The sequence below is a fragment of the Chelonia mydas genome, chromosome 3 (genome assembly GCF_015237465.2).
Source record: "Chelonia mydas isolate rCheMyd1 chromosome 3, rCheMyd1.pri.v2, whole genome shotgun sequence".
NCBI lineage: Eukaryota > Metazoa > Chordata > Testudines > Cheloniidae > Chelonia > Chelonia mydas.
Window position 1 is genome coordinate 21081788 of NC_057851.1, and position 21948 is coordinate 21103735.

General features: G+C 44.6%; 1 protein-coding gene and 1 pseudogene across 2 annotated transcripts in view; one reads left to right on the plus strand and one right to left on the minus strand.

Moving 5' to 3' along the window:
- Positions 1 to 7758: 7758 nt before the first annotated feature.
- Positions 7759 to 7838, minus strand: LOC119565882 (annotated as a pseudogene).
- Positions 7839 to 8308: 470 nt separating this feature from the next.
- WDR35 (WD repeat domain 35) overlaps positions 8309 to 21948 on the plus strand; it is an 81278-nt gene continuing 67638 nt past the window's right edge. The window contains exons 1-3 of one of the 2 annotated variants that reach the window (XM_037894016.2): positions 8309 to 8584; positions 9802 to 9919; positions 20789 to 20860. In XM_037894016.2, coding sequence (XP_037749944.1) covers positions 8561 to 8584; positions 9802 to 9919; positions 20789 to 20860 — 214 coding nt within the window. In that variant the 5' untranslated portion in view covers positions 8309 to 8560. The remainder of the gene's footprint in view (positions 8585 to 9801; positions 9920 to 20788; positions 20861 to 21948) is intronic. The other variant, XM_037894019.2, reaches the window with a different exon arrangement.

The window sequence follows — 21948 nt, forward strand, 5'->3', positions numbered from 1 at the left end:
AGTTACAGGACACCTGTCTTTTCTTCGTTATTCTTCTGTGCCCCTCTGGATGTTGTGACTAAATATCCCCCAGTCTGTCTAATGAACAACTTTGTTTCAATTCACCTTACACCTTTTCCCTTTGGGAAAGGTGATGGGGTATCAAAGAATTTCTGATGGAAGTATTTTTCTTTTTGTTATGCAAAGATTTATTAAACACTTGACAAATGTGAGGAGAGAAAAGTGAAGGGTCCAGTTCTGGAGTATAGTAAACTGTTACTTGGATAAACATCCTCAAAATCCTGTGAGGTGTTGTTGTGTGTGGTGTGTTTTTTTTTTTTTTTTTTTTTTTTTTTTTTGGAGGATCAATCAGAAGACTGGGCAGGAGAGCAAAAGCAACAAATCCTAAGACTTATATGGTAACTAATTTATAGGGATAAACCAGGCTTTCTGTTAACCAAAGTTTCTGGAACAGAACAAAAACACTTACCAAGGACATACACAATTCTCCAACAAAATTCACAGCTGCTTTTTTGTAAGGTCTAATCTGAAATCCCTCCCCCACCTAGGAAAGTGCATGGGACTCAATGTAGCTATTTTTAGCAGGATGCAGTACTGGGATTTGAACCAGTGGTTCCAGGGAATCTAGGTATTTCAATTATAAGGCTAATATCACTAAATCTATTTGGGGTAAAGCTGTTGTATGTCCTTCAGAAACCAGGCAATATCTATATCTCTGGTAATATTGTACAAAAGAACATGGCTAAGCTTATGAATAAGCTTTATTGCAAAAAGCTAATGTTTTCTTTCAGGGTTACTAGTAAAACTTACAGCTTGCACCTTTAACTTCCTGTTAAAATAGACCTGACTGTGTAGCGATGATGAGCACCATTTCCATTGAAATAAAGTGCTCAGCTCAGCACTTCACAGGACCAGATTCTACCTCTGTAAAGAGAACCAGGTTCTGAGGTAAACTGGGTACCTCAGAGGTGTTGTAGACTTTGTTTGTAAAGTGCTTTGAGATCTCCAGATATGATGTAGTAGTAGTAAGTTGTTCAAACCTTTTTATCCCTCTGGTCTAGAAAGGATTATTTTTTTTAAAAAATACAGTTGAGAAAGTATGTAAATTGAGCTTGATAGAACTCTAGCTGCTAATTTATGTTGCCCTTAATCAACCAGACTAGATGTGTCCAAGAAGTTGCAAGTGTATCAGTACAAGCAGGAGCTTGTCTAGAACTACTATTTGTGTCACTTGAAAGCAATTGGTTTTTTTATTGTGCTTAGTCATTTTAATTTGCACATCTGATGACAGTTGCTTTGGTATTATTGACCACTTGTCAAAGACTTCCAGGAATGCCTTGGTCTTAGTAATAAAACTGGTGTCCTATGCAGGGATGCTAGGATATGGTCACTGCAACCATGCTATATAAGGATAATTTAAAAAGAGATCAGCTGTATTTCAGTATGTACTATAAGCTGTACAGTGTGTCAGTTTTCCAGTAACTTTTTTATTCCCTATTTAAAAGTAAATACAGGAAAAAATAAAAACGTCAGTCTTGTACTGGATATATAATGTACCAAATCATATAAAACCATGAAATGACTCGATGTAGAGAATTTATTGCCTCAGGCATCTGCCCATTAAATGGGACTATTAAAAGTTACTATATCCAAAAGTAAAATTAAGATCAGCACACTAATGTTGGAAGCTTTTCTGTTTCAGACAGTATTTATATTAAGAACTGATGTTGCTGACTCATTAATAAAAAATGAGCCTGGAAAAACATCTAAAGTCAGTGAGACACTGTCTTGATTCACAGTCATGGAAGAAGATATGAATTGTATATTAACACAAAATCATCCAAAATCTGTAAATTTTTAAAATGCCTGTCTTCAAGAAACACTGGATTTTTTAAAAGATTTCCCCCCCACTTTTTATAGCAGCAAAATATAAATCTAAAAACATAATCAATTTTAATGCTGTTGAAACATTAACCATAGTGTCAACAATACACTGCTGTTCAGGGTCTGATATGGCTTAATGACTAAGTATTTATCCATTGTGGAATAGTTGTTAGACCAGACAGAGGGGGAGAGAATGTAACTCTGTAAGCCAGTGTTAGGGCATCCTGGGAGGTGGGAGATCTTGGGTCCAGTGCCTGTACTTCGATCGCTCTTAGTTGGTTCATACTGGAACAGCTTCATCTGGAGATTGAGGGAGCACCCAGAGCAGAATACCCCAGAGCTCTGTGCTTAGGGCAACCTCCTGAGAGGTGGGAGTTCCCCTGCTGGAATTTTAATATTTTAAACTACTCTGAGAAACCACCAAACAATTTAACCATAACTTCCTTTACTGAAGCCAAAGGCCAAATGGTACTTTCACAATTGCTCTAAACATGCCTAAATAATAAGCAATTTACTGCATCCAAACAGTAACAAAACATTTGATCAAGATACTTACAAAGGGCTATTCCCAGGGGTGCTTAGACCCATATTGGTCACCTCCAACATGGTCAGCCAGGTATTAGCAATGAACCCTTTAAGAGTTTACTTTTTTTATACCCTTTAACAAACAGGCAATGTCTCTGCCAATTACTAACTTTAACTAAAAGTTTTTTAGACTGTTCACCCTTATTTTCAGCCTTAATTTACAACCTCCTTTTCCCCAAGGCCTTTCCTCACCTCCTTGGTGCTCAACTTTTTTTTTTTTTATTGCACCTAGACTTTAACACTGATGCATGGGTTGGGAAGCCCTATGTTGGCTCATTTTTAAGACTGATTCTTTGTCTTTAAAGCCATCTGCAGTCACCCCTATTGGTCAGAGGCCTTCTTTTTAGAAACTTTCCCTTATCTTATTCTTCGAACCAGACAGCCTCCCTACTTCATTCCTTCTCACCATATAACCTTTACCTTAGATTTCCTTGTTGGGGCCTTTCTTTACAACACACATTTTTCTTAGCTTAAATGTGGTTAACTCCAATTCCATATTTACCCTACTCCCCTTGTTCAAATCCTTTCTCTTCGTCTGGCAGAAACTGGGGAATTGAACCTGGGTCTCCCACATCCCATGCAAGTGCATTAACCACTGTGCTGAAAGTTACAAGGTAGGTAGGGCTACTTCCTCTTCTTGTGGTCAGATTCTGAATGGGAGCCAGTAGGTGGCCTCTGAGCATGCCTACCAGATCAGGTCCTGCATGAGACTCAAGCAGACACATGCCTATCTTCCTCTGGTTTGTGAATCACTCTGGGGCTTAGGCAAGAGATAAGTGTCCAGATGTCTATAGGGAGGCAGCAGTGCACATGCCCAGAGGCAGAAACTTAAGTGCCCAGGGAGCTTTTACCCTGAAAATGTAGGTGCTAAGTGAATTTAGGTGCTTACCAGGTTTGGCAGGAGTTTTGTGGATCACAATGGAGCCAAAATGGGGACTTGGACACCTAAGTATGAGGTTTAGATGTCTAAGTACCTTTTGTGGATCTGGGCCCAGGTGTACAATGAAGTGAGACTATCTTACATCTAATTAACTTTGCTTACATCCCTGTGTAGCCTCCATTTACACATACTTCAGATTTATAGGATCAGAAGTATGCCTTTGTATTCACATACATTGCTGTGCATAATTTAAATTTATTATTTCCTTTTAACATACAGATGCTTGCATTTGAGGAAAACACCTCAGGGCATCATATTTGGTGGTAGAAAAACAAATGTTACAATATAAGAAATAACACTCTATTTTTATTTAAAATTGAGCATTTCAGCATGTTCAACTAGAGAATGTAACTAACTGAACTTTCCTAACCTTAGAATTCTGAATAAAGATGGTGCCTCTTGCTATGGAATGATTGATTATATATAATTATTCGCTTTGTTAAATCTATTTTTTTGTGATTTTTAATTTTTGTATTCCTTTGACTTAAAAAAAAAAAAAAAAAACCCAAAAGCCCAACAACCTTTGTAAGTATACGGCCTCTTTCAGTTTTGTGACCGGTTCAACAATTCAGTTTCACTTTAGTTTTTTTCATAAGAATGTGCCTGAAATCTGAAAATGCCTTAGTGTAAACACTGGGGCCAAATTCTGCTTATTTATATACCCATGCAATTTCACTGAAGTTTACACGGTATAAACCGTATTTGGCCTATGGTTTGATAAAATGGCTGTCTCTTTAAATTTTCAGATTGCAGGCAGATATAGTCAGCATACACCTGCACCCATGAAAAAGGATGCTTCAGTTGTTAAGGTGTTAGGTTAGGACTCAAGAACCCCAGGTTCAATTCCTTGTTCTGTCTCAAGCTTCCTGTGTGTCATTAGGCATGTCACCTACTGTCTGCCTTTGTTCCCTGTGTACAATGGGTGTAATACTTGCTTACCTTACATGGGTGGTAGTAGTGTATTTAATCTTAAGTGAAAGGTGCTCAGATACTATGGTATATAGGGACCATAATAAGTATCTAAGCTAGATATGTGAATCACAGAGATAAAGTCTTCTGATTTGCTTTTCATTTGTATGTAACAGTTCATAGAGAGCAGCTGAGAAGAGAATTGCCTAACATGGCAGATTCCTTCAGGGGCAGTCAGAGACTAGACCTCCCCACTGTTGTTGGGAGCCACCATGCTGTCCTGCCAATGAATATTCTCTCCCTTTCTCTGGTTGGTGGTATACAGTAATAGAGACAGCAGCATTAGAGGGAAACCTGACCAAGCCTACACTTGGAAGTAGCTCAGATTAAGGAGTTGGTATTTAGCAAGTGGTGTATATACTACACCTGAGGGAATTCTGCACACTACTTTAAAGTTCTGAAATGTTGTCAATAAATAAATGTGGAGGCTGCAGTAGGGTTGTGGGCAGCATAGACAGAGGTGTGAGATCAGCCTGTAACCCTCAGGACATGGATATGGCAGTGAGGCTGCACCCTACCCTGACATAGTACAAGGGCCAAGCCTGCCCCAGAAACTCCCTCTGTGCCAAGCACTCTAAATGTAGGCAGACAGGCTCAGCCCAGCAGGATCCAAGTGTGGAGGGGCTTAGTGTGGGGAGATCTACATGTGGGATGATAGGGTTCTGTGTGGAGCAATATGGGTGCAGGCGGCTTGATGTGGTGGAATCTGGATGAACGGGCTTGTTGGGGCGTTCTGGGTGCTGGCTTGGTCTGGCTCAGTGGGGTGGGGGGTCTGGGTGCTTGGGGCTTGTTGGAGTGGTGTAGGTACAGGTGGGGTGCGGCTTGTTGCGGTGAGGATTCGGGTACAGGGATGGGGTCCAGATGCAGGGAGGTGGGGCTCAGAGGGGAGTCTGGGTGTAGGGGGCTCTGGATGCAGACGGTGAGGCTTGTTGAGGTATGGGTTTGGATGTAAGGGGCTTGGTGGGGAGGGTTCTGGGTGCAGGGGGTGAGGTTTGGCAGGACTGTCTGGGTATGGTGCAGGTCCTGATGCAAGGGGGTTGGGCAGACAGGAGCAGCTCCCTGTACAGTGCCCCCTGCCCCCAGACACACAGAGCTGAGGAGCGATGGAGGCAGGAAGTGGAGGAGAGGCGCGGAGCTTCCTGCAGCTGGAGAGGTTTCTCGGGGTAGATCTGACAAAGCCCTGGCTGCTCCTTGCAGGGGATGAGGAAGTCCCATCCTCCCCAGGCTAGCCGGGACTAGCAGCTGAGCCTGTCAAAGGGTGGAAGCCACTGGCTGGGGCATCCCTACCCCACTGCTTCTGCCCAGTGATTTATCTCTGTGCTCCTGGGGCCTGAAATGATGCACCCACACTGCTCGGGAGCAGCGCATGACTGCTCTTGCGGCTTCCCTTTACTTCCCCATCAGAAAGTCATTTTTCTGCAGGGAAGCAAATCTGTAGGGGACATGAATTCCGCACACATACAGCAGCACAGAATTCCCCTGGGAGTAATATACATTACAATTGAGAAAAAAAAGTGTAGATTGACATCTGGGGGTTTGCACCGATAAGTCAATCAGGATTTACCACTACTTGTAACTGAGTTAAACCCAACTCAAGCTCAGCTGGTGTGTTATTTTTGTCTACAATTAAGGGTCAGTACAGTGAGTGCTAGCCAATGACTGCTGAAACAGGACTGTTCGGCAATGGGGGGAATTTGCAAACACATCTAAGTGACTTGACAGTCTACATTCCATTTTCAAAAGTGATTTAAGTCCAGTCTATGTTAAAAGTTGAACCTTTTATTAAAAATACAGACCAGTAGAGTTAAAGCAGTACAACCCCCCCCCCCCCCCCCCCCCCCCCGTGTGAATGCAGTTATCTATGTAGTAAGTTTCCAGGACTGTCATGCTGTGAAGCAAGCTACAAGAACAGCTGAGAGCTCTTTTTGTTCAAAATATCACCAGGCTCAATTATCACTGAGTTTTTCAGTCTGTTGCTATCTGATTTTTAAGTTCTCAGCCATTCTGACTTTATGAATTACTCTAGTGGTACATCATATGGGTGTAAGGCATGTATTCTTGCCATGTCAAGAATCCAAGAGCATTGTGATATCAAAGATAACTCAGCCATAACTCTTACTCTGCAACTAATATCTGTGCTACAATTTCATTGGTTTTATAAGGGAGACTGCTCAGATGGTGGATAATTTGGACCAACTATCACTTGCACAAATCTCCCACCACAACCACTCTAGACACACAACACAACCAGCCACCCACCCAGTATACACAATAATCCTGAACAAACAGCTGCTCACCACACCGGGACGCACCCACACAAATCAACACACTGCTGCCAGCACACAGACAAAAATCAGCACAACCATCCATACCACATGACCCACACACACAATGACCACAAACATCACCCTGAAGCCTCCAATGCACATTGAGTCAGTGCGAAGGGAGAGAAAACACTACATGCACCGCTGAGACCTATTTTTGTTTAGAATACCTCCAGGCTCAGTCATCACTGAGATTTGTGGTCTGTTGTTGTCCAAGTTTTAAATTCTCAGTTGTTTTTAATTTTTTTATACAGGACTTCTAACAAATTATAAATACTAGTTTATCTTATTCCTACACATGGAATTAAACACTGTTGAACATCCCACAAGGCACCTAGTTGCATCTTCAGATGCTTAAATACACAGGTGCCAGATTCCTCCAGTCCCCAAGTGGGCTCAACCCCCCACTTCTGCACCCCACCCCGCCTCTTCCCTCCCCATCCAGTTCTGCACCCTCCCCTGAGTGTGCCCTGTCCCTGCTCCTCCCCCTTCTCCCCACAGTGCCTCCTGCAGGCCACAAAACAGCTGATTGCGATGGGTGGGAGGCACGGATCAGCAGGGCTGCCGATGGATGGGAGGCACTGGGGGGAGCTGGCTGCTGGTGGGTGCTAAGCACCCATTAATTTTTTTCTGTGGGTGCTTCAGCGCCTATGCTTAAATACCTTTAAAAATCTTGTCCTGTAGGTTGGATTCGTAAAGATATCTAGAAACCTGGCCCTAAGTCTCAGGTGGGTGCAAAAATGTTAACCTACGCCTATACAACACCAGCACCCATGGGAAATATAGGGTGTGGTCAGGGGAGGTTGGCAAGGAGGCTTGAACCAGAGAATCCCACTATCTTCAACTGGTGAGAGGACACAGCATGACTCAGGGGGGCTGTGCTTCACTAGAGCCTCAAAAACGGGTCCTCCCAATCAATATTGCCTCAGGTTTACATGCCTGGTTTCTGAGGAAGCTGGTTGTCATACAGGGCTCCCTGGGCACCAGCCACTTGAGATCAGGGCCAGGGACAGATTGGGTGAGGATGAGATGGAAAGTGCCGTTTTAGCAGCATATGGGATTTGGGGAAAAGTTTCAATTAGCAATAATCTTGCCTCGGATTAACCTCATTGGCTACGATACTGCCACTGCTGTCTTCCTATCGCCCTGATGTGAACAACAGAGGGGTGATCACCTAGAGCCACGTGGGCCTCCCTAAGGTTTGTCTTCGCTGCACATTAAGCACGGGTCTGTGGGACGCAGGCTTGTGGGCGAGTGTATCCTAGGCTGTGCTAGAGGCGCCACGCTGGATGGTGAACCCAGGGTCCGAGTGGCCAGATCCCGCTCTCACAGCCGGGCGCGCACGCCCACGCCGCACTACACAGCGCTTCTGCGGCTTGACCTGCGTCCACACTGCAACACGGCAGGGCTTGGACCCAGCCCAGACTCGGACCCGCCCCCTCAGCGCACCCCAGCCACACGGATGGGTGTGTGAGCAGCAGGGGCCTGAGTCGGAGCCAGCTCAGCACAGACCTGGGGAGGGAGGCGCCCCCCACATCCCACCGCCCTCGGGGACCGACAGGAAGGAGCCGCGATCAGGGCCAGCGGCATCCAAGGGAGCGTCCCCCACCGGCTGCTCTGGACGAGCCCCGTCCCCGCTCACCACGCCGGCGGGGAGGGGGGTCAGGCTGGCCGGGAGGGCCAGAACTTGGAAGTCGCACCGCCGCCCCGGAAGTGAACGTGTTTACTTCCGGGGGTGGGCTCCGGCGGTGGTTGCCAGGGAAGCCGGGTTGCTAGGGAGGCAGCGGTAACACGCTCCCCTTTCAGGCACCCCCAGGCCTCCGCTGCCCCCCATTTCCCCGCCCCTGGTTTCCGCAGGATGTTCATCTACCTGAGCAAAAAGGTGAGTGTCCCGGCGGCCTGTCCCAGCTGGGGGGCAGAGCCCCGCGTCGGCAGCACCGAGCCCGCCCTGCGGCCGGGGTCACAGGCCTAGCGGGAGCCGCCTCCGCTCTGAGCGGCTCCGCGGAGAGGCCGGGCCCTCTCCGCTACCCGCGGGCAGGGGCCTCTCCCCAGCGCCGCCGCCCCCTCCTCCCAAAAGCCGCAAGGGCCCGGGAGAGCTGGGATCTGATCCGCTCTAGCGCTGCCCTGGGTCCGGTCTCTTCCCTCCGGGCCCCCAGCTGCAGAGTTTCAGAGTAGCAGCCCTGTTAGTCTGTATTCGCAAAAAGAAAAGGAGGACTTGTGGCACCTTAGAGACTAACCAATTTATCTGAGCATAAGCTTTCATGAGCCACAGCTCACTTCATAGTATGCATCTGATGAAGTGAGCTGTAGCTCACGAAAGCTTATGCTCAAATAAATTGGTTAGTCTCTAAGGTGCCACAAGTCCTCCTTTTCTTTCAGCTGCAGAGTGCCGCTAAAGCTCCTGACCTGCCCGCCTCCCCGGGGTGCGGAGCCTCTTCCCGGCAACCCCCCCCTCGCAGCTGAGCCCTGTCGAGCAGCGGTGCCAGGCTGCTGGGCAGACTCGGACCGATTTTAAGGCCAGACGGGCCATGACACTGGCCTAGTCTGGCTTCCAGGCTGACCTGAGGCAGAGACCCGTAATTTCTGCATCAAGCCCGCACTCTGTTAGAGCTAGTGCATGGCGCTGAGCACTGAAGAGATGTGGAGACTGGAGCCCCTATATTGCCTTCCTTAGGCACCCTAGAGAGATCCCTGTAAGTCCAAGATGAGCAAATCCCCAGTGTCCTTATCCATTTCTCCCCTAGTGTTTCCCTCCCAATCAGAGCAGTTGGTGCAAAAGATAAATAAGTGGACCCCTACGTTAGATGTTTTTTAAAAAATGTCCTATTTTTATTGATTATTACTGTTAGACTTCCCCTTCTCTATATTTGATTCCCTTGGTTTGTTTATCTTTGTATAATTTTATGTGAATGGCCATTACTGTATTCTATCAACTTTTAATTGTAGTCATGTGCTTACAATTCTGATAAGTTGCTGGAGGAATTTATATTATGATGCACAGTAACCCAAGTGTATTTGCTTAGTGTTTGTGGTTGGGATATTTTCAAAATAAGATGTTGTTATTGATCAATTCAAATGAAAAATATTTCTTTCTTACAGATTGCAATTCCTGGTAACATTCGGCTAAGATGTATATCTTGGAACAAGGACCAAGGTTTCATAGCATGTGGTGGAGAAGATGGATTGTTGAAAGTTTTAAAATTAGAAACACAGACAGGTAAATGAAATTTTGGAGCAAAATCCACCAGGTCTCTGAGCACTTAAAGTGGTACTCTTCTTTGAAAGTGACTTTGAATATGATATTGTGGGTAGGGCTGTCAAGCAATTAAAAATTAATTGTGATTAATTCCACTGTTAATAATAGAATACCAATTATTTAAATATTTTTGGATGTTTTCTACATTTTCAAATATATTGATTTCAATTACAACGCAGAATACAAAGCCAAGACTATAACAGGGTTCAAAAAAGAACTAGATAAATTCATGGAGGATAGGTCCATCAATGGCTATTAGCCAGGATGGGCAAGGATGGTGTCCCTAACCTGTTTGCTAGAAGCTGGGAATAGGCAACAGGGGATGGATCACTTGATGATTACCTGTTCTGTTAATTCCCTCTGGGGCACCTGGCATTGGCCACTGTCAGAAGATAGGATACTGGGCTAGATGGACCTTTGGTCTGACCCCTTGTGGCCATTCTTATGTTCTTAAAGTATACAGTGCTCACTTTGTATTTATTTTTTATTACAAATATTTGCACTGTAAAAAAGAAACAAAAGAAATACCTAATACAATTACTGTAGCGCAATCTCTTTATCATGAAAGTTGAACTTACAAGTGTAGAATTATGTAAAAAAATAAAAATACCTGCACTCAAAAATAAAACAATATAAAACTTTAGAGCCTACAAGTTCACTTAGTTCTACTTCTTGTTCAGCCAATTGCTCAGACGAACAAGTTTGTTTATATTTGCGGGAGATAATGTTGCTTGCTTCTTGTTTACAATGTCACCTGAAAGTGAGAACAGGCATTCACATGGCACTGTTGTAGCTAGCGTTGCAAGATATTTACATGCCAGATGCACTAAAGATTCGTATGTCCCTTCATGCTTCAAACACCATTCCAGAGAACATGCATCCATGCTGATGATGGATTCTGCTAGATAACAATCCAAAGCAGTGCGGAACGACGCATATTCTACTCCTGGGGGAATTCTGCGCCACAAAATTAAAAATTCTGTTCACAGTATTTTAAAATTCTGCATATTTTATTTGTCAAAATAACACAATATAATCACACCAGTTTCAATTATTTTTAGTCATTTATTTCAAAATATCTGTCAGCAAGTATGTCTGTAAGAATACAGACAACAAAAAAGATTCAGGAAATGCTTTTTGACAAATAGATTCCTTACTAGGCATATTAATACAGAACTCTGAGTAATAATTCATTGAAACTACAATAAAGAACTGTATTTCCCGCACCCCTCAGAAGCAGGAGGAGCTGAAGGAGAGGGAAGTAAATTGCTGGGAAGGAGCCTAGGTGTGAACTTGGAGGGTTGTTGGGTATGGGTGGGAAAAGTGTGGAACCAATTTTTTGGAGGGGTGGGGAGGGATTGTTAGGGAGCTTCCGCTATGCAGATCCTGGCTGACCCCTAGCCTCTCCCATTCAGTCAGGCACATCTGCCCATGTCCCTGTGTCTCCTTGCACCCCCTTGTGTCCTTGCACCCCTGTCCATATGTCCCCCCACCCCCACTCAGACACCCACTCCCCTCATCCCCATGTGGCCCTGCGTCCTTCCTCCTGTCCCCATGTGGCTCTGTACCTCCTCCCCCATCCCCATGTGTCTCTGTGCCCCACCCAGCACATCCCTGTCTCTATGTGTCCCTGTATCTTCTCCCCCTGTCTCCATGTGTCTCTATGTCCCCACCCAGCCACTTCCTTGTCCCTATGTAGCTCTGCACCCTTCCCCCATCACTGTGTGGCCCTGCACCTCCTTCTCCCTGTGGCCCTGTGCCTCCACTCCCATTGAGCTGCTGCTCCAGTCTGTCCTCCCCCACTAGCCCTTATGATCCCCTGTCTGACCCCCCCCAGCACCCTACGCTGTCTGTCTCCCAATAGCCTCTGTGTCCTGACCTGGCTTGACAGGTGCTGCAAAGAAGGCAGGCTCTTTCTCTCCCCTGGCTGTCTGGGAGCTGCTGCTGTTCTTGCGCCACAGCACAGTCTGGTGGGCAAAAGGTGGAACTGCAGCAACATTTCGGCAAAAGCTTTTTTCTGCGCAAAAATTTTAAAATACTCATGGGTCATCAATTATGCACGTGCGCAGAAGCGCAGAATTCCCCCAGGAGCAGGGCTGGCTCTAAGCACCAGCAAAGCAAGCAGGTGCTTGGGGCGGCACATTTCTAGGGCGGCATTCTGGCGCCGGCCATGCCGCCCCTAGAAATGTGCCCCAGCTCGCCTTCGCCTCCTCCCCTGAGCACGCTGCTGCCGCTCTGCTTCTCCCCCCTCCCTCCCAGGCTTGCTGTGCGCGAAACAGCTGTTTTGCATTGCAAGCCTGGGAGGGAGGGAGGAGAAGCTGAGCAGCAGCGTGCTTGGGGGAGGCGGCGGTGGTGGAGCGGAGATCAGCTGGGGCGGGGAGCGGTTCCTCTCTCCCCCCCCGTTGCTTCCTGTGCTCCCCCCTGCCCTCACTCACCTCCTCTCCGCCTGCTCCCCTGAACGCGCTCCCTCTTCCTTGCCTGAGAGGAAGGGGGGAGAAGCGGAGCTGCAGCGTGTTCAGGGGAGCAGGCGGAGTGGAGGTGAGCTGGGGCAGGGAGTTGCGAGGGGGGGAGCTGCAGGAAGCAGTGGAGGGGGAATGTGGCACGCCCGGAGGAGGAGGCGGGGCCAGGGATTTGGGGAAGGGTTTGGGAAGGGGCAGAGTTGAGGCGGGGGTGGAGGGGGCACAAAAAAAAGCAGGGGCGGCCAAAAATTTTTTTGCTTGGGGGCTGCAAAGATCTTAGAGCCAGCCCTGCCCAGTAGTAATATTCATTTTCATCATCTGAGTTAGATGCTATCAGCAGAAGGTTGATTTTCTTTTTTGGTGGTTCATGTTCTGTAGTTTCCACATCAGAGTGTTGCTCTTTTAAGACTTCTGAAAGCGTGCCTCACACCTCATTCCTCTCAGATTTTTGGAAGGCACTTCAGATTCTTTAACCTTGGGTTGAGTGCTGTAGCTACCTTTAGAAATTTCACATTGGTACCTTCTTTGCATTTTGTCAAATCTGCAGTGAAAGTGTTCATAGAATCATAGAATATCAGGGTTGGAAGGGACCTCAGGAGGTCATCTAGTCCAACCCCCTGCTCAAAGCAGGACCAATCCCCAACTAAATCATCCCAGCCAGGGCTTTGTCAAGCCTGACCTTAAAAATATCTAAGGAAGGAGATTCCACCACCTCCCTAGGTAACGCATTCCAGTGTTTCACCACCCTCCTAGTGAAAAAGTTTTTCCTAATATCCAACCTAAACCTCCCCCACTGCAACTTGAGACCATTACTCCTTGTTCTGTCATCAGCTACCACTGAGACCACCATCATCCTCTTTGGAACCCCCTTTCAGGTAGTTGAAAGCAGCTATCAAATCCCCCCTCATTCTTCTCTTCCGCAGACTAAACGATCCCAGTTCCCTCAGCCTCTCCTCATAAGTCATGTGTTCCAGTCCCCTAATCATTTTTGTTGCCCTCTGCTGGACTCTTTCCAATTTTTCCGCATCCTTCTTGTAGTGTGGTGCCCAAAACTGGACACAGTACTCCAGATGAGGCCTCACCAATGTTGAATAGAGGGGACCGATCATGTCCCTTGATCTGCTGGCAATGCCCCTACGTATACATTCCAAAATGCCATTGGCCTTCTTGGCAACAAGGGCACACTGTTGACTCATATCCAGCTTCTCGTCCACTGTAACCCCTAGGTCCTTTTCTGCAGAACTGCTGCTAAGCCATTCGGTCCCTAGTCTGTAGCGGTGCATGGAATTCTTCTATCCTAAGTGCAGGACTCTGCACTTGTCCTTGTTGAACCTCATCAGATTTCTTTTGGCCCAATCCTCTAATTTGTCTAGGGCCCTCTGTGTCCTATCCCTACCCTCCAGCGTATCTACCTCTCCTCCCAGTTTAGTGTCATCTGCAAACTTGCTGAGGGTGCAATCCACGCCATCCTCCAGATCATTTATGAAGATATTGAACAAAACCGGCCTGAGGACCGACCCTTGGGGCACTCCACTTGATACCGGCTGCCAACTAGACATGGAGCCATTGATCACTACCCGTTGAGCCCGACAATCTAGCCAACTTTCTATCCACCTTATAGTCCATTCATCCAGCCCATACTTCTTTAACTTGCTGGCAAGAATACTGTGGGAGACAGTGTCAAAAGCTTTGCTAAAGTCAAGGAACAACACGTCCACCGCTTTCCCCTCATCCACAGAGCCAGTTATCTCGTCATATCTCGTGTTCTTAAAACAAACAACATGTGCTGGATCATCATCCGAGTCTGCTATAACATGAAATATATGGTAGAATGTGGGTAAAACACAGAGCAGGAGACATACAATTCTCCCCCAAGGAGTTCAGTCACAAATTTAATTAACACGTTATTTTTTAAACGAGCATCATCAGCAGGAAGCATGTCTTCTGGAATGGTGGTCGAAGCATGAAGGGATATATGAATGTTTAGCATACGTGGCACATAAATATCTTGCAACGACAGCTACAAAAGTGCTATGCGAACGCCTGTTCTCACTTTCAGGTGAGATTGTAAATAAGAAGTGGGCAGCATTATCTCCCATAAATGTAAACAGACTTGTTTGTCTTAGCAACTGGCTGAAAAAGAAGTAGAACTGAGTGGACTTGTTGGCTCTAAATTTTTACATTGTTTTGTTTTTGAGTGCAGTTATGTAACAAAAAAAATCTATATTTGTAAGTTGCAGTTTCATGATAAAGAGATTGCACTGCAGTACTTGTATGAGGTGAATTGAGATACAGTTTCCTTTGTGTATCATTTTTATGGTGCAAATATTTGTAATACAAATATAAAGTGAGCACTGTACACTTTATATTTTGTGTTGTAATGGAAATCAATATATTTGAAAATATAGACAATCATCCATAAATATTTAATACATTTCAAATGGTTTTCTATTATTGTTTAACAGTTCAATTAAAACTACAATTAATCGTGATTAATTTTTTTGAGTTAATAGTTAACTGCAATTAATTGACAGCCCTAATTGTGGGTTTCCATAAAGACTCTGAAAACACACACACACACACATTAGATTTATAGAGTAAAAGGATGCCGTTTTTACAGTCATATTAGTTAATGTCATTGTCGCTTAAAATCATACTTTAAAAAATGCAATCTAATTTATTTCAATCATATGCCTATCTCAGTGCATTTTTGTCTGATCAGTATCTGTCATCTAGATCTAAATTCCTTGAAACAGAGACTGTGGGTAGAATTTCCAAAAATGCTTAAGCCTCAGATCCACAAAGGTAATTAGGTGCCTAAGGCCCATTTTTAGGCATCACTGTGATCCACCAAACCTCCACTGGGCTACCGCCTAACGTTGTAGGGATAACCTCACTTGGCACCTAAATATCTCTTGTAAAAGTTCGCTAGGCACCTAAGGGCTGGTCTTCACTACGGGGAGATCAACACTTCTGCAGTCGATGCAGGAGAGGTCAATTTAGTTAGTCTAGTGAAGACCTGCTAAATCAACGGCAGAGCTCTCTCCGGTAGAGTAAGGGAAGGGAAGTTGACCGGAGAATGCCTCCCGTTGATGCAGTGCAGAGAAGACACCGGGATAAGTCGACCTAAGCTACGTCGACTCCAGCTACGTTATTTATGTAGCTGTAGTAGTGTAACTTAGGTAGACTTACCCCAGTAGTGAAGACAAGCCCCAAGTTTCAGCCTCTGAGCATGGGCACTGCACCCTCACTCTTGGTGTCTGCCTCCTATGTCCCACCTAGGCCCCAGTATGATCTACTAACTGGGGGAAGATAGATGGAGGAGTGCCTGTCGGGCCTGACCCAGTAAGTATACTCGGAGGCTCCCTTGCTCTGCGAAGCAGCCAGTAGGGAGAAGGAGTCCTTCCCTTATAACCTTTAGCTCAGTGGTTACTGTATTTCCCTAAGATATAGGAGATCTCCAGTTCAATTCACCTCTCTGATTAGAAGAGATTTGAACAAGGATCTCCCACCTCTCAGATGAGTGCCCTAGCCACTGGAGTATGGGATATTCTGTTGCAGGTCTCTCTCCAGTTGAAGTTGTTCCACTTTAATTAAATAATTGAATAATTAAATATTAATTAGGTCAGAGAGGGTGACAGCCAGTGTATATAGCCCAGTGGTTAGGGCTAACGGTTGTAAAGAAGGCTCTCCTCTCGCCCCTGCCCCCAGCTGTTTTGTGTGGATTTTAATACCTGCCTAACTCTGTCTTGCAAGAAGTGACTTAGGTACCTAAACTATCTGATTCTAGGAGAGGGTTTCCCAGTCGCGAATCACAAGAGGAGATAGGTGCCTCCTTCAGCTCTGATTGAGGCACCAACATCCAAAAGAGGGATGGGGCTTGGAACTCACCCGTCTCATTGGCATCTCCCATTGACTAACTTCTGACCTCCGGTGTCCGTGCCTTCTCGGGGCGGGACAGCTTGCATGCTCCAACCATCCCCAGAGTCTGTGTCTGCGGGGGATTTTTGCTCCTAGTAGGTTCAACCATGCCAGATTGGTCTGTGGGGAAGGGGCCAAACAAAACAGACACCCTGGTTCTCCAGGTTGAGGGTTAGGCTAACAACCCTGTCCCATAAAAAACAAAATATGTTACGGAAACAGCAATGGATAAATCAACCATTACTGTGCGTGATGGTCTTCAGGAGTCAATGACCCACATGACTGCCAGTGGTGAAAGCTGAAAGCAAGCCACTCGCATGAAGGCTGAAGTGCTCAACACCAAGACAAAAACCAAACTTGGTTTTTGGAATGTACGAACAATGTACGAAACAGGGAAGCTAGCTCAGGTCACAGCAGAGATGAGATGCTACAGCATACACATCCTGGGTATCTGCGAGAGCAGACGGATGGAATCAGGAAGATTAACAGCCTCGGGAGAAATTTTGCTGTATTCTGGACGGGATGATGAACAACATCCTTTTGAAGAGAGTGGAGCATTCCCTGCCTGAATGGAAGTCCATTAGCAGCAGACTAATGAGAGCCAGACTGAAAGGGAAACACAATAATATCCCCCAATTCAGTGCTACGCTGCAACAAATGACAGTGATGAAGAAGTAAAGGACAAATTCTACCTTACATTGCAGGAGGAGTTAGAGAGAGTACCATGCCACGACCTAATTATCATCGTGGGAGACCTGAATGCCAAGGTCGGTAAGGACAACACAAACAATGACAGAGCAATGGGAAGACGTGGGTGTGGCACCATGAATGAAAATGGAGAGAGCTTGTTGATTTCTGCAATATGAATGACCTAGTCATTGGCGGAACCCTATTTCAACATTGTAAAATTCACAAGCTGATATCGTGTTCTCCAAATGGCAGAGATAAGAACCAGATTGACCATATGATGGTCAATGGCAAATGGAGACGCTCCCTGACCAATGTGAAAGTGAGAAGAAGTGCAGATGTTGGCAGCGACCACCACCTTGTGATAGCCTCCATCAAGCCAAAACTGAGAAGCGTGGGCCTACCAAACAAGGGACATAGATGTGACATTGACAAGTTAAAGTCCCCTGAAATACCGAAATCCTTCGTTCTGCAGTTAAAGAGCAGGTTTCAGGCACTTACAGACCTTGATGCAGAGGAGGGGAATGCAGATGAGGATATCAACAAGAAGTGGGACATAGTAACAGCAATTTATAAACAGAGCAGTGAAGCCTGTCTAGGCTACAAGCAGTTGAGAAGAAAGGATTGGATTACACCTGGCACATGGAATACAATAGAAACCAGACGAGCCCTGAAGAAAAAAGTTTTAGACACAAAATCCCAGAAGTTAAAGGACAAATGCCACGAGCAGTATAGCAAGGCACACTGGGAGGTCAAATGCCTTGTGAGAGTGAACAAACGACATTATATGGATAATCTGGCAACACAAGCAGAGGATGCAGCTGCTCGTGGTGAACAAGGAACCAGCTACAAAATGACGTGGCTTATTAGTGGTAAACAGCAGACACCAACAAACACTCTCAGCAGGGACAAAGAAGGCCACCTACTAACAACAGAAACGTAACAAGAAATGCACTGGATAGCATATTTAAAACAATTGCTGAACAGGGAGCCACCTAAAGAGGAAGCAAACATCCCGGAGGCAGAAGAAGATCTTGATATGAACAGAGACACTCCAACTAAGGAAGAGATCATTCAAGCCATCAAATTCTTAAAAAATGGAAAAGTTCCTGGCAAGGATAACTTTAATGCAGAATTGTTCAATGTGTCATCCCTGAGTTAGCAGCATCTAACCTGGCCCCTCTGTTTACATCAGTCTGGGAAAGGGAAAAAGTGGCAGATGAGTGGACCAATGGGGTTATAGTGAAGATTCCAAAGAAAGGAACTCTCAGTGATTGTAATAACTAGCATGGTATCACACTTTTATCTGTGCCAAGCAAAGTATTGTGTAAAATCATAGTCCAGCATATATCAGAGGCAGTTGATAACGTTCTCAGAAAACAGCAAGCCATTTTTTGGAAAGGCTATGAAACATAATAGAACAGTGCTTAGAATGGCAACGGCAACTCTACATAAACTTCATAGATTTTGAGAAGGCTTTTGATAGCATTCACAGGACCAGCCTATGGCACATTCTGCGAGCATATGGAATCCCTCTCCATATAATCAACATTATTAAAAGCTTTCATTTCAACTTTATACGCAGTGTTGATCACAGGGTGCTCAGTTTTGAAGTCAAAACAGGAGTACGTCAGGGGTGTGTCATGTCTGCAATCCTCTTCAACATTGCCGTTGACTGGGTAATGCAGTGTACAACAGAAGACATGCCAACAGGCATTAAATGGACACCCTTCTCATCCCTTGAAGACCTGGACTTTGCAGATGATGTTGCTCTCCTATCACACATCCAACACCATATACGAGAAAAAACAACTCCACTCAATGCATTCAGCCAGCAAATTGGACTGAAAATCAGCTGCAATAAGACATATATCATGACCTTTAATATTTTTCACCATCACCATTACGGATAGAGGATTATGTTCCCACCAATGTAGAAACATTCACATACTTGGGCAGCACCATTAGCCAGGATGGTGGAACAAGCCAGAACATCCGAAACAAAATCAATAAAGCCAGGAACAGCTTTAGGAGCTTAAATACAGCCTGGAAATCATCAAAATGCAACACCAAAAACAAACTCAAGATTTATCAGGGCTGCATACTTTCAGCATTACTTTATAGTGCAGAATGCTGGGGAATGAGAAAGTAAGACATGTCCAAAATTCATTCCATACAGCCTGCCTCAGAAAAATCCTCCGTATCTTTTAGCCCAGAACAATGTCAAACCAAGATCTATTGACACAGTGCAGCCAAGAGGATATGAGCACCATCATTGCCAGGAGGCGGTGGAGATGGATCGGCCATGTGCTTCGGATGGAAACTGATTCCATCACCAGAATAGCAATAAGATGGACACCTGAAGGCAAGCGAAAATGAGGCCATCCGAAAACAACATGGTAAAGAGCTGTGGAAGCCGAGCTGCAAAACCTGGGGCACAGCTGGGGAACCCCTGAAAGACTTGCCAAAAACAGACAGGAGTGGATGAGCTTCGTTGCTGCCCTAAATGCCAGAGGCATAATGGGAACATGATGATGATTGATTGATTGACTAACTTAGGTGCCCCTCCCTCCCCAGTGTGCTGGATTTTGTGGATTGTATTCTAAGGTACCTGTCTCTATCCATTCATTATATAGGGAGTCTGGGCACCTAACTAAGGCTTTGTGGATCCCATTGTTGTTCCAGTGATTTTTCTAGGTCCCTAATAGTTAGGTATTGGGACACTCAGCCTTGCAATGTCTAAGCCTCTTTGTGGATCCAGGCCCATCTATGCTGGAACTAAGGGTGATGGGGCTGCTACCACACCCCCTGATTTGAGGTAGTTTCCATTATATACAGCATTTACAATTTGGTTCAATGGCTCTCAGCAGCCCCACTATAAAAATTTGTTCCAGCCTTACTGTCCAGGCCTAAGTAATGTCAGAGAAATCTGTTAAACAGTTTGAGAGTTCATTTTTAAATAAATATGTTAGTCAAATTTTTATTTATTTGTTAAGCGCCAATTCCCAACCCTTGTCAATGAGATTTTGCTCCTAATCCATTTAGGATTTACTTTTAAAAATCCTACCCAATGTCTATTTATATTCTGTACTAGTGCAGTTCTGAGCACATGGTTGGTGCTTAACAAATAATTAATAATATGACATTTATTTTGAAATGAATTCTCAAACTGTTAGGTTGATTTCTCTCAGATATGAACTCAATCCAGGTAGCTCACTCTTTTTAAACTGAATGAATATTGACTGCTGGCCAGCATGTTGCTATTTAAATATGAACTGTAGCGTGAGGAGTAAAGGTTATGCATATATATTTGTAAGTCATATATGCAATTTATGTTGCTCTGATTATTGTTAATCATTCTTCTGTTATACAGTGGAGCCTAGGGAGCAGGCTCAGTGCATTTTACAAGTTAAGATAAGTAAATTTTAGGAAAGGGAAATAATAAGGCTTTTTCAAGTTCTTGTGCTTTTTCAAATGGAAAATAAACAAAGGGAGTTGGCTTTGGTTTCTCTTCAAGCCTCTGGATTCTGATGAGAGTCTGAGCTTGGGGAGCAGTTGGGGCGAGTGCAGATGCAGCTAACAAACTGAGATGTAGATAGAGAATGGTCCACATCTTGCAATACTTTCTTCTGAGAGTAGTTTTATTGAAGTCAATGGGATTGACCACATGAGTTAGGATTGCAAGATCTGATTCCAAATGTACAAGTTGATGTATTTCATTTATTACAAACAGTTTTTATAATATTATTTTATTTTTGTTTAGATGAAGCTAAATTAAAGGGACTTGCAGCTCCTAGCAATCTTTCAATGAATCAGACCCTTGAAGGTCACAGTGGTAAGAGTTACATTATGCTACTCTGTCATCTTCTGTTTAATACTAAAAAAGCTAAAGGTTGGAGTAAAAATACAAGCTGTTAATATTCTTTTATAAAATTGATAAAATAATTTTATTGTTGTGTCTTTTCCTATTATAAGACTGGAATAGAGATTGCCAACATAAATTACCATAAATGTAATGGCTTGGCCATCTACTATTACTAATTAATCCAAGGAAATAAGTATTTAAATGGGCTCCTATCACCTGGCATGGCAGTTTTCAGTTTACATATATGTACATCATACAAATAGGGTTTGTAGTTGCTGTAGGGCAGGGGTGAAGAACGGTGGAATGGCAAAATTTCAGTGCCGAGAGAATGATCATAAGGAAATTGGAAGCACAAGAGAGTACTCTTTGAACTGTTCCATTAGAAAGGGTCATGGACCATGGAAGGTGGAATTTGAAGAGTCATGGGGTCTACTACGTACGCTTAAGAGAAAGAGAGGCTGTTTTAGTTTATTAAGATAACATTGGAGAATAGACTTTTGCTCATTGTGAATATTTGGAAGTGAGGCCTGTTAGATGTTTGGTATTTGAGGGCCATATTTGAATGTGATGGAAGAGATCAATTTTGAGAAAGATAGGTGGAAATCCCAGTATGCTGTGGAAGATTAGAAGGGTGATATCTTTGATTCTGAAACAGACCGGAAGTTGATATGCAGTGTTGTAGCCGTCTTGGTCCCAGGATATTAGATATCAGCAGATATTTCTGAGGATGAGCGTGACCTGGGTCTAGCTGAGGAGATAAGCAGCCACTGTTTGTTAAATTCGAAATTTGCAAGTTAGGGAATTTTGTTAGTCAAGGTAAGAGGAAATGAAGGCATGACAAATTTTTGACTGAGAAGTGGCCTCGTTAATTTCTAATATGGATTCAATATAATAGTCTGCTTCATAGACCTAGGAAATTTGGGAAGTAAATAAAATTTTGAGGTCAATCAAGCACCTGTATTTCTGAGAGTAGGAGTAATTGTGAGATTTGTGTGTCAGATGGAGTAGTGGTGTGCAGGATGTCCTTTATAATAAGGAGGGAGATTTTCAAAGGCACA